The following is a 14,526-nucleotide window of genomic DNA, read 5'->3' on the forward strand; positions in this document are numbered from 1 at the left end:
GTTGGGAATCCCACTGAGTAGGTGAGCAGCAGAAAGTACGGTTTGTTTGGGAGGTTTGTTCTGCCTAACTGTAGACTTGCACACAGAGGCAGGCGAGGCTTCAGAGAGTTCTGAAGCTTATGTCTTCAAAGGAAACCATGAGCTTATGATTGATTGGGCTATGGGGGGTGGTTCTTCATCAAGCATCAAATGATGCTTGATTCCTTCATCATTTCAAGAGGAGGAGAATGCAAGGGCCAGCCAGGGTCATGACTGTCCCCATGTCCAAGTCTGGGAAGGTCATTTAATTTCTTGAGGATTGAGAATTCTAGCCGGACGTGGTGGCACAAACTTGTAATTCCAGTATTTGGGAGGCTGAGACAGGAGGATTGCGGGTTCATGGCCAGTGTCAGCTACTTAGTGAGGCCCTCTGTAAATTAGTGAGACCCTGTTTCAGAATAAAGAATGAAGAATAGGGCTGGGGGTGTAGCTCGAAGGTAGAATGCCTCTGGGTTCCATCCCCAGAACCAAACAAATAAGTAAATAAATAAATAAATAAATATTGAGAATTTAATAGTATTTAATGCGTGGAATTGTTAAGACTAAATGAAGCTGAGAATGGTGACAAATGCTTGTACCCCCAGTACTTGGGAGGCTGAGATAGGAAGATTGCAGGTTCGAAGCCAGCCTCTGCAGCTGGGGCTGTCAGCAACTTAGCAAGACTCTGTTTCCGAATAAAAAATAAAATAGGGCTAGGAGTATAGCTTGGAGGTAAAATGCCCCTGAATTTGATCCCAAGCACCAAAAAGAAAAAAATAATGAGAATACATGATTACATTTGAAAAACTGATACAATTTAAACACTTGGTAAATTCCAGGTACTCTGTGATCTTTTATAATTACAGTAACACTCTGATTTGGATACATCAGTGTGGATTACTTGCAGACAAATTTATACTGTATGAAGTGTTTTTCAAACTCCTGAGAGCAATGCATTTGTGACTCATAAAATCAGTTCAGTGGGTAACTGTGGACATTGAAGAAAGAATAAAATAATAACAATTTGTTTGTGGTAGTGGGATTGAGCCTAAGGGCATTCTACTTTTGAGCTACACCCCCGACTGCTTTATTTTTTATTTTGAAATAGTCTCTATAAGTTAATGCACAATGGACTCAATCCTATGATCCTCCTTCCACAGCCTCCCAAGCACTGGGATTTTAAGTCCCAAGTATTGACTTAAAATACTAATTTTTGCTGAAGCCTTTAACAATTCCATAATGAAGGGTAGATAATTATGCTTCCTCTTGATATTATCAATCTTATAACTTTTTAATTTCTGTACTTCTTCAATAAGCATCTGATATTTGGCAACTTCTGATCCAATGGCACCTAGCATTGTGCTACCCTGATCTGTATCCATTGGTTCCTACTCTGAGTTGTCTTGGTAATTCTGCTATCTTCTGTTCCTATGTCATTTTTCTATCAGATACAATTCAATGGTCTTTAGTTAAATCAAATTTCACCTTCACTGTACTTTGTATCCTTTTTTCTATGACTGGCCCTTACTGTAGCAGAGCATCAGCGGCTGCTACCACTTGTAGAAAAGGCAAAAGAAAAACAATGCTAAAATAGCTCAGGAAACCAAATGAAGAGGATGCTTTGGGACGTGTACACATTTCTGCCTCTACACTAATTTTTATGGAAACCACTACGTATAAGGAACTTGGAGCAACCTACTAACTGTCCAATGCACGTTTGGCAGTAGTCCCTGCTGTCTTGTCTTTAATGCATGGGTTCATAAACTCTCTCCCTACCCGCATCATGTGCATGTAGTGCCTATTAAATTGAGTAATACTAAGAAAAAAATAATTTCTAGCAAAAAGGTTTCCTTACTTATAAAAAAACACTAATGCAATTGCTCAGTGTGACCTGAGGACCCTTGAATTTTGAGAAACAACACTGAGTAAAACAAGTGAGACAAGCTGCAAACACTGCTGACTGTCCTCTGGGTCCTACACGATGATTCTGCTCCTTTTAAGTAACAGGTACAGGAGCTCATGTCTTGGAAAACGGGTCGCAGTGATGACCTTTTTGGAAAACGCAAGCGTGTGGGGCGGGCTGCTGCAAGACGGTGGCGGCAAGGCTCGGGGGCCTGCTTCCTTCACAAAAGACCCTCTGCTATTTCTGTTATTTTGGGGGCAGGGGAAAAAGTTTTGTTAGAACTAGTCAAGCCTAGGTTGTCCTTCTTTGGATCTTTTCCTATGATGGAAGTACCCAGAACTTTAGCTGAAGGTCTTTTTTATTTTATTTTATTTATTTATTTTTTATTTATTTATTTATTTATTTTGCGGTACAGAGGATGGAACTCAGGGGCATTTTTACCTCCGAACTACACCCCCAGCTCTATTTTTTTAATTCTGTATTTTTGAAACAAGGTCTCACTGAGTTGCAAAGGGCTTCACTAAGTAGCTGAGGCTGTCTGCGAACTGGGATCCTCCTGTCTCAGCCTCCCAAATGCTGGGATTACAATCGTATGCCACCACGCTCAGCTACACTGAAGGCCTTTGTTTCTTTCGATTCTATCATCCTGTTACTGAAACTCCTAGAGTTTAGTCTTTTTGGGTGAGTGAATAACAGCCTTCAATATTTATTTATCCAAAACACTTAATGTAGTACAAAATGTTTATAGATTTAAAATTTATATTTATACTGACTCTCCATAAATATTTTTGTCTCATATAGGTAATAGTAGGCAAACATAATAAAATCAAATATAACAATATATTAAAAAGGATGATGCCAGGCGTGGTGGCACACGCTTGTAATCCCCGCGCTTGGGAGGCGGAGACAGGAGGATCACGCAGGTTCGATGCCAGCCTCGCTGGCTTAAGAGATCCTGTTTCCAAATAAAAATATAAAAAATAGGTGTCTGGGAGTCTAGCCCAGAGGTAGAAGGGTTTCCAGGAACCCCAGTACCACCAAAAAAAAAAAAAATTTAAAAAACATAGGATGGTAAAAAAAAGGCTGGAATTAGAATTTTCGGACTGGCATTCTTAGAAATCTTACATCCAAGAAACTGAATTATTACTAGCCAAAAGGATATACACATTTTCATGCTTACAATCTGATATACCCACCCATGCACATCCATTATCATGTAACAATATAATATATATCACTGTATCACTGTGGGTTTAATTTACTTAGTATTTGATATTTCCTGCTGTAATATTGTGAGCCATTCATTATAAGTACTTTAGTGTCAAACAAATATTAATAAGAGAAGATTTAGAAAATTTGGCTCAATGTGTACAGCACTGCAATTCTCTGTGTTATGAAGTTCCTTGAAATACGTGCTATAGCCGGGCGTGGTGGCGCACGCTTGTAATCCCTGCGCTTGGGAGGTGGAGACAGGAGGATCGCGCAGGCTTGAAGCCAGCCGTGCTGGCTTAAGAGACCTTGTTTCCAGATTAAAAAAATATATAAAATAGGTCTTGGAGTGTAGCCCAAAGGGAGAAGGGTTCCCAGGAACCCAAGTACCACCAAAAAGAAAAAAGAGATATATGTGCTAATATATAAACTGTAGATATTTCATATAGAGCACTGTCAGAAACAAAGCCCTGAGTTGCCTGTCTGTCACATAAAATACAACAAATCACAGTATTTTTATTATATTGGCAAATGTTTATCGCATAACTTTAGGATAAATAGAAAACAATTTAAAATCTCGTCTGTACCTATATGCAAATATAGGGATAGATATACATCTTTTTCAATTTTCTATAAAGGTTTTGTTTGCTAAAAAACAATAAGCATACATCATTTCCTCCTGAAAACAGTACTGTCAGGTTTGCTGGGCCCAGGATTCTGAGGAGGTTCTAGTTCATGAGTGTTTCTGGACTTATCTTGAAGATGCAGAATGGAAAGCCTTTGAGTTAGTTCATGATAATATCCTTAGGTCCTTCCTATAAGATTCATATAAAATACCTTCCTGGCCATTTGCTCCCTCTGAGACTTATTCAAATTCCCAAATTTTATTCCTTAATTGAAATAAACAATAACTTTCAAAATATCTTTTTCATCTTAATTCAGACATGTTAAAGACCAAGTGGGGAAAAAGCTAAACTGAAGGATAAATATATTTTCTATAGGTCTGGATACCTCTGTACAGTAAGTATATTGTTAATTTAATGCCCCCTTTCCCATGACACCTTGAATATCCACATCCTTGTGTAGTACACCACCACAGAGGCTCTGAGTTTGGCCACGTGACTTGCTTTGTTCAATGGTATATTCTCAATGTGATAGCATTGGGCATTTGATAAATTCTAGCACTTTGAATTTTATCCACTAGAAATTTTGTTCCAAGCTATGTATGAATCCCAGACTGTATTGTTGAAGACCATGGAGAAAACAGTGCCACACCAGCCAACGAAGCCTGCTAAACACAATCTGGGACCGCTCTGCTTCAGTTAAGACACCAGAAAACTAGAGCCACCTGAATAACTACAACAAAACTGTCAGAAGACCCCAAAAGTTGATCCAGAATTGTGATCAAATAGATGATTATTGTACCAGGCCAGCATTTCGGATTGTTACTTAGCAGTGGGTTGTTACTTAGCAATGGGTATCTGATTCATGCAGACCTCTCATCGATTAAACTCTTTTTTACTGTTAATATTGAAGTCAATAAATAATAATTAGGAGTATATTATGTAACATTTAAAATGTACCACCTTCTGATAAATAAGTAAAATAGCAAAACATAGAATATAATCAGAAAGTAGATTTTAAAGAGGAATGGCAAACACAAATTGTCTTTGTGAACAAAATTTCTGGGTAAGATTACCGTTTTGTACTGTATAGTTAAAAACAGGGTCGTTACATGGTAGGTAGAGTTTCATTTGGAGAACTTACTGAAACATGATTTTCTGTGAAGCATATGCTGGAAAATCTTGCACAAAGACTCTTCACCCTGCGGAGTAGCCCTACAGGTGCACTGTGCCTGCAGGACGGTCCCAAGGATGCCCAAGTACGCCGCTCTGCACTCATCACTTCCCGAGCAAGTGAGGTCGCGTTCGGTGACTATGCTGGTGCAGGTGTCGTCCGCCTGGCACTTCCCAGTTACACCAGGCCAGCACTTCCACTGAAATGCTCTATAGCGCCTCCTACAGACAGAGGAAGAAATGCAATGAGCCTCTCAATGGTATCATTGCACATTAACGTGACTCCCCCTCCCCAGTGAAGACTGGCAGAAAACGGAATGCTTCCTGGATGCCAGTCCATCCTGAAAACTAAGTGTGTGCGTTCTAACATTCCGATAGGAAGAATGGAAGAAAAGTAGAGAGATCTCGTGAATTATTGTGCTTTTGTGATGAAAGGCAAAGACTAAGAGATTCTCTGAATAGATTTTCTCCCATTACTAATTTTATTTCAACAGGTGATGATATACAGTATGAAATATTTGAGCGATTTATTAGCTATTTTTCAAGCCTAACGTGTTTTAGTGGCTTAGCGTTTGCCCATGGTCTCGTAACAAGTGAATTCAGACCAGAAGCCTAACCTTCGAAGCCAAGAAATGGGAGATGCTATGTTCTTCTTACACATTTGTGAGCAGACCTATTAGAATTTATAAAGTGATTTGAGACATCCTGACAATAAGAGTGAATATAAAACATTAGTTGATATGTTTTTATTATATATATATATATATATATATATATATATATATATATATATACCCGGGGGTGGTGGTGCACATTTGTAATCCCAGTACTTGGGAGGCTGAGACAGGAGGATTGCACATTCACGGTCAATAGTGAGGCCCTCGGCAACTTAGTGAGACCCTGTTTCAAAATAAAGAATAAAAAATAGAGCTAGGGGTATAGTTCAGAAGTAGAACTAGGGTTCGATCCCTAGTACCACAGAACAAAACAAAAAATAAAGACTCCAAATAAGAGGGATATTGATGCTTTTCAAGGGCCTAGAAAAACAGGAGCACACTGGGCCTAAAGCCAGGAGAAGGCAGAAACTAATAAAAATTACAGCAGAAATTAATGAAATAGAGGATTAAAAATACAGTAAATCAATAAAACAAAATACTGTTTTTGAGGGGAGATAAACAAGATTCATAAACCCTTAGCCAACATAACCAAGAGAGAGAGAGAATTGACTCAAATTAACAAACTTAAGAGATGAAAAGAGAGAGATAACTACCAATCACATGGAAATCCAGATGGTTATAAGAAACTGTTTTGAAAATTTATTCTCTAATAACATGTAAAATCAGAATAAATTAACAAGTTTCTAGACATAAGCAACCTATCTAAATTCAACCCAGATGATATAGAAAACGTAAACAGACAATAACAAGTAAAGAAATGGAAGCAGCTGTATGAGTTTACTTCCCAGCAAAGATCTGGATACACTGAAACTGTATCTATCTATAATTTTTATGACTTGGCATTTTATTTTTAATTATTTTTATTTTCATTTTGAATCAGGGAGTTCCTTAGTTGCTGAGGTTGGCCTTGAACCTGTGATCCTCCTTTCTCAATCTCCTAGATATTGGGAGGCATGCACTATCATTCTGAGACTTCATATTAACTGTGCTGCAATCATTTTGAATAAAAGACTGGGTGGTATATTGTAATTTACTAAATATATATTTGCTTATTTGTGCATTTATGTGTTTATTTATTTATTTATGGTACTAGGATGAAATCCAGGGGCATTACACCCTTGAATTACACCCCAAATCCTTTACTTTATTATTATTATTATTTTATGTATTGAATCAGGCCTGTTGTGTTGTTGAGAATCTTGCTATGTTGCTGAAGCTGTCCTCAGACCTACGATCCTCCCTTCTCAGCCTCCCAAAGAATTACAGGCATGAACCACCACACTTGGCTCCTAAACTTTTATAATTGGCAAATCCTCATCCTCATCACCATCACCATCATCATCAATCATCTCAGCTTCCAGTGATATGTGGACTGGACAAAATTCATTAGAAATGGTTGTTATATTGACTTCTTTTGACTTTTCAAAAAATGCTGAGAGTTTCAAACTTTATGATAAACTCAGGAAATTATAATAAGGGTAGGTAGCATTTTAAGCCAAAGTTCCCTGGTCTGCCCATGTGCAGGATCTTCTGGAAAAAGGGAAGTGAAATAGATTTTTCCAGTTGAAGTCTTCTTTTTTTCTTCTGAATCACATTAACAATAATTTAATATTAATGCTGGAAATCTCCCTAAGGCAAAATTTGCTTGGAAAAAATTAGAGGATATGTCTTTTTACATTGAGTACGAATATTGCGTAATATTTACATCCCCTCTATAAAATATTCATTGAGGGACTATTTGCACATGGTAAAAGGAAATTGAAGTCATACAGTCCTTACTCTCTGAGCCAATCTGAGAGACAGAAATGACATAAGAAGAGATATTGTATGTTCCCTAAAATATAAAAATTGCATGCCCATTTGTCAAAAGTGGAGGGAAAGGATATGACTTCTTTGGAGTGCCTACCCTGTTTCACATCCCGCACCAAACACTCTGGAGAGGTAGATGAACTTTAGTGTGCTCATCCAGGAAAACCACCAACTCTGTACCCAGGCATCTGAAAAGGTGCCCACAGCAGGGGAAGGTGAATGTAAGAGTGTGCCGTTCAGAATGCATCAGCTATTCTCCAAGAGTACAGCAGCATGTGCCATCATCCAATGTTGAAATATATTAAGTGGTATGGAGGTTCAGAAATACTGTGTTCTGAAGGTTGCCATCAAAAACCTTCAGGACAATGATGTAGCGGATATCAGGGCCTGGCACTGGAGTTAGGCAAAGCCATGTACCCATCTATGGATACATGTGGTGGTATTTTTACAGAGATCGATTAAAAAAAAAAGTGATGTCCCCTTGGTCCTAGCTAGTTGAAATGTTAGGTTTCCTTGTTAGTGTATATACATGATAAATTGATAGATAGATGTTAGATAGGTATAGTCTACTTTTGATATGAGAAAAATAGTGTATAATACGTGCTTATTATATTTTGTTGATTTTTTGAGATATATCATCTTGTGTAAAATTAAAAACACCCACTGACAATTAAATTAAAGATAATATTTTCCTGTTTTGAACCTTAAGATTCATTTTAGACATATTGAGATGTTAAAATGTGTAAAATTTTTTCCAGGATAGAATCAAGAGGATATAGTGTTTTACTAAAAGGACTTTTGAGATTATAAATAAATTTGAAACTCTATATTGAATCCTAAAACTTAATTCTGTCATTGATTTTATTATTAATTTAAGGCAAGTAATGGCTAAGCCTCAAAGGAATGGATACACATTTGCATGACAAAACTGTTAAATAAAACTCTTCCCAGAATCTTACTATCCTATATAATAAATGGAGGCACCAAGTCAATATTTTATTATTCTGCTGAGATCGTTCTCTATCTCATAGAGTATGTTTGAGGGAAGCAGTTAACTTTCTAGACAAATGTTTATAAGAGTTAGCACCATTTTGCAAGATAGAATTGCTGAGAGTCAGAGTGGAGATACTTGGAAGGCTGGCAGTTTACCAAAAACCTTCGGCAAGTGTACATCATCCCATCGTTTATTCTTTTGCCAGGAGTGGAAGCCAGGTGACCCATATGATAAGTCCTGTTCTAAGCTAGCACCTTGAGTTAAATGAATTTTGTTAAATAGAACGACTTTAAACCTAGTATCATCAATACTAGATATAATTCTGACTCATCCAGTTATTTTCTCATCCCTCTTACTTCTGTCCAAATGGGTCTACTGAACTTTGGATTTCTGGCCTTGTAAAAGATAAATTTATCTTAAATAGACAGAAAAAAAATGTGTTAATGAAGACCCTGGTGAGGAAAAGAAAGAGCCAAGACGTTTTGGACTGAATTTGTTTTCCTGGATAGTAGTTACCTGCATAGGCACCGTCTAGTCTCAGCCAGTTGCCAGAGCCAAAGTTCTAATAAAGGAGTCAAATAATTCATAACTGCTCAAAGTCCTCCAGCATCTCTCCATTTTAGTTATATGAAAATACAAAAACCTGTGCTATCCCCCCAGGCCCTTGTGATCTAGGACTTATCCCACTCACCCAGTATGTGTGTGTGTGTGTGTGTGTGTGTGTGTGTGTGTGTGTGTGTGTGTGTGTGTGTTATTGACTGGAGATTGAACCCAGGGACATTCTATCTCCAAGCTACACCCCCACCCCTATTTTAGTTTTATTTTGAAACAGCATCTTGCTGGGTTAATGAGAGTCTCGCTACTTGCCAAGGCTGTCCGCTAACCTGAGATTCTCCTATTTCAGCTTCCTAGGTACTGAGATTACATGTGTGTGCCACCCTGCAGGGCTCACCCAGTTTATTTTCTGGCCCCACTTCCGGTTTCTTTTTCCTTCACACTCCATTCTCACGGCCTTTTACACACTTCACATATCTCTTCCTCAGCAGCGGAAGAGATAGCCTTGGCTTGGTATCTTCTCTCTCCAATATTTACCTAGAGAAATCCATCCCTTCATGTCTTTAACATGGCAAGTGCTCCCTACCCAAATGGCTACATTTCAACTCACTCATCTCATTCTCAGTCTTCTTTATTCTTCGTTTCTAAAATCTCTTTAAATCTCCAGGCGACTTATTACCTTATAATGCCATAGGCATGTTCCTTATTTATTTTATTTCTCCACTGGAGGAGAAGAGACACCAGAAAGACAATTTTTACCTCTGTACTCACTTGTGCCTAGAGTTTTAGAAGGTGCTTTATAAGTATTTATTTGAGGGGGGAACTGGGGAATGAAACCAAAGGCATTCTATTTACTGTCTCTTTTAATTTTTTGTTTTGAAACAAGGTTTTGTTAGATTTCTGAAAGTCTTACTACATTGCTGTAGCTGGCCTCAAACTTGAGATCTTCCTATATCTGCTCCTAAGTACTGGGATTACTGGCACATACCACCACGCCTGGCAGTATTTTATTTTTTAATGCAAAAATAAATGACTAACATTACTCCCTAAAAATCTAGGGCGTGAGGCTGGGAACAGAAGAATGGATACATTTCTGATATCAAGGCCCGCATGTGTTCTGGGGGATCCCAAATCTACTCAATTGCCTTCTCTTTCATGACCTCTAGCCCAAGACAGAGAAGACTTATTTTGAAGTTTGAAGAGGCACCTTACCAATATTATATAACATTTAACAGCCTTCTATAATGGTGCTAAAAAAAATGACAAAGCTGATATACAAACTTGAACTCTTACCCAACTTGTTAGTTCAACGTGAACATAGAATTTTAACAATGCTATTCATGGCTATCAGATCTTGACATACCAAATTTTTTAAACATAAAAACCTATCTTGCATTTGAATTTCAAAAGGATACTACACATGTACCAGAGACTCAAACATCTGAATTGTCTGGCTTTATTTACACCACATTGGATGATGGAGAGAACTCTAGCTAATGTAGTGGGATCAAGTGTTACGACTGGACTGTAACAAATAAGGTGCTGAAATAAGAAAGTAAAGTATGCATGTTTTTGCTCACCTGCATAATTCATCATTTCGGCAGCTGTGAATTACATCGAGGCAAGTGGGGGGTGGAATTATGTTCACTGCACATAGCTTGCTGTGAAGAGCTTCTTTGGACTGCTGACAAGCTATATCAGATTGAGCACAGTCACAAAAAGCCAACATCTGGGCAATATTAAGAGGCATATTTTGATAGAAGAACCGTATGGCGGCTTGGCACTGTTTCACATCACACAGATTTCCATTTGTGGAGCATGCTTTAAGGTAAGGGGCCAACCGTGCGTTACACACCACGTCCCCTACACACGCCTCTGTCACTTCCAAGCAGGACCAGATCCCCTTGAATCCTGAAAGCAATGGATATTTCCAGGTTGTGGAAAAGTAAACACAAAACCATACACACAGGCTCTGCAAAAATTGTGAAAAGTCTATGAGCAAAATTCAATGATGTACCAATGTGCTATTTTTGGCAAACACTACTTGTTTCAGAGTGAGCATAAATATGCTTAGAGCTGAAGAGAGAGTGGGTTCTCTGCATCATCTTTCTTCTATGCTGGATACATATTGTGATCCGGAGTGATGGAAAATGTATGGGACCAAAACCGAGCTATAGGACAAAACCTGTAGTCCATGTTGCCCAAATGTAAATAATAAATCTTCAGAAATTGCATTGGAACTCTATAGCTTATGGTGAATTCCTTGGTCCCAGTCAAAATAATTCTTGTTCTATTGCACATTCCTAGAGCAGGGTAAGGAAACTTGAATAAAGGCACCACATACCTATTCTAACTTATCAAGATGTTCAGATGTATGTGAATTACTTCTATCCCCTCCGCCACCAGATGCAGACGCAAGAACAGTTTGCCCCAAACAATTTAATTTATGTGATGGAAAATACTCATAAATTTAATGAAGATCTATAATTTGGTTTCAACTGTAAAGGATCCCTTATCATATCTATAAATAGATGAGGAACGGACAAAGCAGTTATTTGTAGGATAAACATAATGGTTTGGGTGCTTTTCTTATATTGAAACTGTTAAACCCCACAATTTATTTTGCTAATAAAATAAATTTGTCCATCTTTTTTTGTAGTTCTAATTTTTCTTTTTCTTTTTTTTAATTTTTTTTTTTATTGGTGCACTGTATTCATACATCATAGTGGGATACAAAAAAAAACTTTTCTAGACATACATGCACACATCACCAGTCAACCCCCACCCGATCCCCACCCCATTCCCTCCCCATCCCTCCTTCCCATGCTTGGCTTAGTGGTTGACATCTAGTATTATAGCAATTTATCCAAAATTAAAAATGATAATCTCACATAATTTGTCCATCTTTATGAAGCCTAATAATGACATTTAAATTATATCGTTTAGGTTTTATAGTGCAGATCAAAATTATAATTTGTGAACATTACCATGGTGGGAAGGAGTGGTTAGATTCCATTTGAATTGATTATCCTCATTCAAGTTATCTAGAAAGAAAACAAAAACAATTATTTTGTTACTGAATATTTTATAATTTTCCTGGGAGAGTGAAGAAATGGATGATCAGACAACCATACATACACACTCACGTAACATGTATCTACTTCTTGAGATTCTAGATTAGTAAGTTACAGGTGAAGAAAAACACATCTCCAAAATCTTATTTAAGTGAGCTAAATAGCTTCGCTTTGAGGGTTCAGTTACTTGGAAATCTAAACAAATGCTAAGGAATAGACCATGTGCATTCAAGTAAATCCAGACTCTGCCTGGGGAAAAAGAACAAAAGGGATATTCTCTGAATATCTATCTATCTCTCTCTCTCTCTCTCTCTCTCTCTCTCTCTCTCTCTCTCTCTCTCACACACACACACACACACACACGCACACACACACAGAGTATCACCCCAGCATGGTCTAATTGAATAAATATGCAATTTAAAAATTACTTTCACCTCTGAATTTTTTATCCTCCAAGAGTTCTTAGGAATTATAAAACTGGAAAATCTCTTTGATAGACGTGAACTCAGTAGTCAGCTAATTCTAAGCATTCCCAAGACCTATTGAGTCCCTACTATATACCAGGTGATAGACCAGAGATGGCAAATCATTAGCATCTTACTGTTGGGTAGGAAATAAAAATGAATTTAAGTCAAAATAAAATATATGGATCACTAATAGATGTGTGCATGAAGTAGGAAGGGATTAGAGTGACCACATTTTGTTGTTTTTGCAACAAAAATTAAATATTTTGCCATTAAGATACTAACTTTTACCTGGGATTGTGTGGCACACTTATAATTCCAATACTTGGGAGGCTGAGACAGTAGGATTGCCCTGGTTCAAAGTCAGCCTCAGCTACATAGTGAGGCTCTCAGCAACTTAGTGAGAACATTTCCAAATAAAATATAAAATAGATCTAGGAGTTTATCCCACAAACTCACACACAAAAAAAGATACCAACTTTTGTCGAGGCGCAAATGTCCCTTCATGACATGGTTTTTCCCCACCTGGGCAATTTATTCATTTTCTTTGCCTATCAGCTGATTGCAGCTGTTTGATGGTACAATCACTGAAAAAACATTTCCAACGAGCACGTCAGAAGCTTTCCAGAGTCCTTGCACTGTCCCAGCCATTCTCTATAGACTTTGTTTCTCATTTTTCTATTGATCAAATCTCAGCTAAATAATCACTACTTCTTGCATCCACACTCCTGTCTCGAGGAAGACCTGACATTCTTACATCTATGCTATGATCCCACAGTAAATGAAATTCCAACTAATAGATCTCAGTGAGTCATATAGAGCTATACTAAGAGAAGAACAAACACCCTGGCTGGACGTCCTAAAGTGGACTGACACCTATGCACCGCAACTGAGTCGTAAGGTTGTGCCAGGGACAAAAACATATTCAAGAAACCACCCCAAGCACGGACTTCCCTTCTCATTGTAAACAGAATGTTTGAACCTTTCCCCAAGTTCAGATGCTGAAGTCCTATTGCCAGCATAGTTGTGTTTGGAGATAGTGTCTCTAAGGAAGTTAAAACTTATGGATAAATGAAATCATAAAAGAGGGGCCTCGATCTGCTAGGTTGTGTTGTCCTTGTAAGAAGAAACACTAGAGTCCTTTCCCTTTCCCCCTCACCCCTGCCCCAGCACAATCCAAGGAAGGGTAAGGTGAGGACAAGCAAGAAGGTCCTGGCCCTCTATAAGCCAGAAAGGATGAGCCCTTGTGAGAAATCAACCCCATTCAACCTTGGTCTGGGAATTAAATCCCCCAGAACACTGACAAAAAATATATTCTGGGTGGTGTGTGTGTGTGTGTGTGTGTGTGTGTGTGTGTGTGTGTGTGTGTTACTGAAGACTGAAGTCAGGGGCATTCTTACGTGTTTTTTTTTTCAATACTGGGGGTTGAACCCAGGGACATCTACGTCCGAGCTCTATCCCCAGCCCTATTTTTTGCTTGTTATTTTGAAACAGGGTCTCACTAAGTTTTGAAGAGCCTCACTAAGTAGCTGAGGCTGGCTGTGAACCTGTGATCCTCTTGTCTTAACCTCCCAAGTTCTGGGATTACAAGTGTGCGCCACCATACCTGGCTTAACCTCAGGGACATTATAACTCTGAACAGGGTCTCACTAGGTTACTGAGCGTCTCACTAAACTGCTGAGGCTAGTTCCAAACCTGTGATCCTTCTGATTCAGCTTCCTACGTACTAAGATTATAGGCGTGCACCACCACGCCCAGCTAAATTTCTGTTTCTTAAGCCATCTAGCCTATGGTAGCCTGATCACATGAGTCAACTTATCAATACTCAGGTGATGAGTGACGATTACCTAAATGGCAAAAATGTTATTTTCAATGTGGAAAAATAAATTTTAGCTTTGATGGTATGCTATTTTTATTTGCTATGAGTAATGTATTGCAGTACATTTTCTTCACGTTAAATGCTAATTTTATATGAGATATATAATGTGTGTATGTATTTGTGTATATATGTATTTATATACATATAT

General features: G+C 38.1%; 1 protein-coding gene across 1 annotated transcript in view; it reads right to left on the minus strand.

Annotated features, from left to right (window-relative positions):
• Nucleotides 1-14,526, minus strand: part of GFRAL (GDNF family receptor alpha like) — a gene marked incomplete at both ends in the record, with an annotated part of 68,877 nt that overhangs the window by 41,941 nt on the left and 12,410 nt on the right. Inside the window, 3 exons of the mRNA XM_080700066.1 lie at nt 4,898-5,148; nt 10,542-10,872; nt 11,949-12,005. Coding sequence (XP_080556192.1) covers nt 4,898-5,148; nt 10,542-10,872; nt 11,949-12,005 — 639 coding nt within the window. The remainder of the gene's footprint in view (nt 1-4,897; nt 5,149-10,541; nt 10,873-11,948; nt 12,006-14,526) is intronic.

Source organism: Muscardinus avellanarius (genome assembly GCF_963383645.1).
Source record: "Muscardinus avellanarius genome assembly, chromosome: 8".
Lineage (NCBI taxonomy): Eukaryota > Metazoa > Chordata > Mammalia > Rodentia > Gliridae > Muscardinus > Muscardinus avellanarius.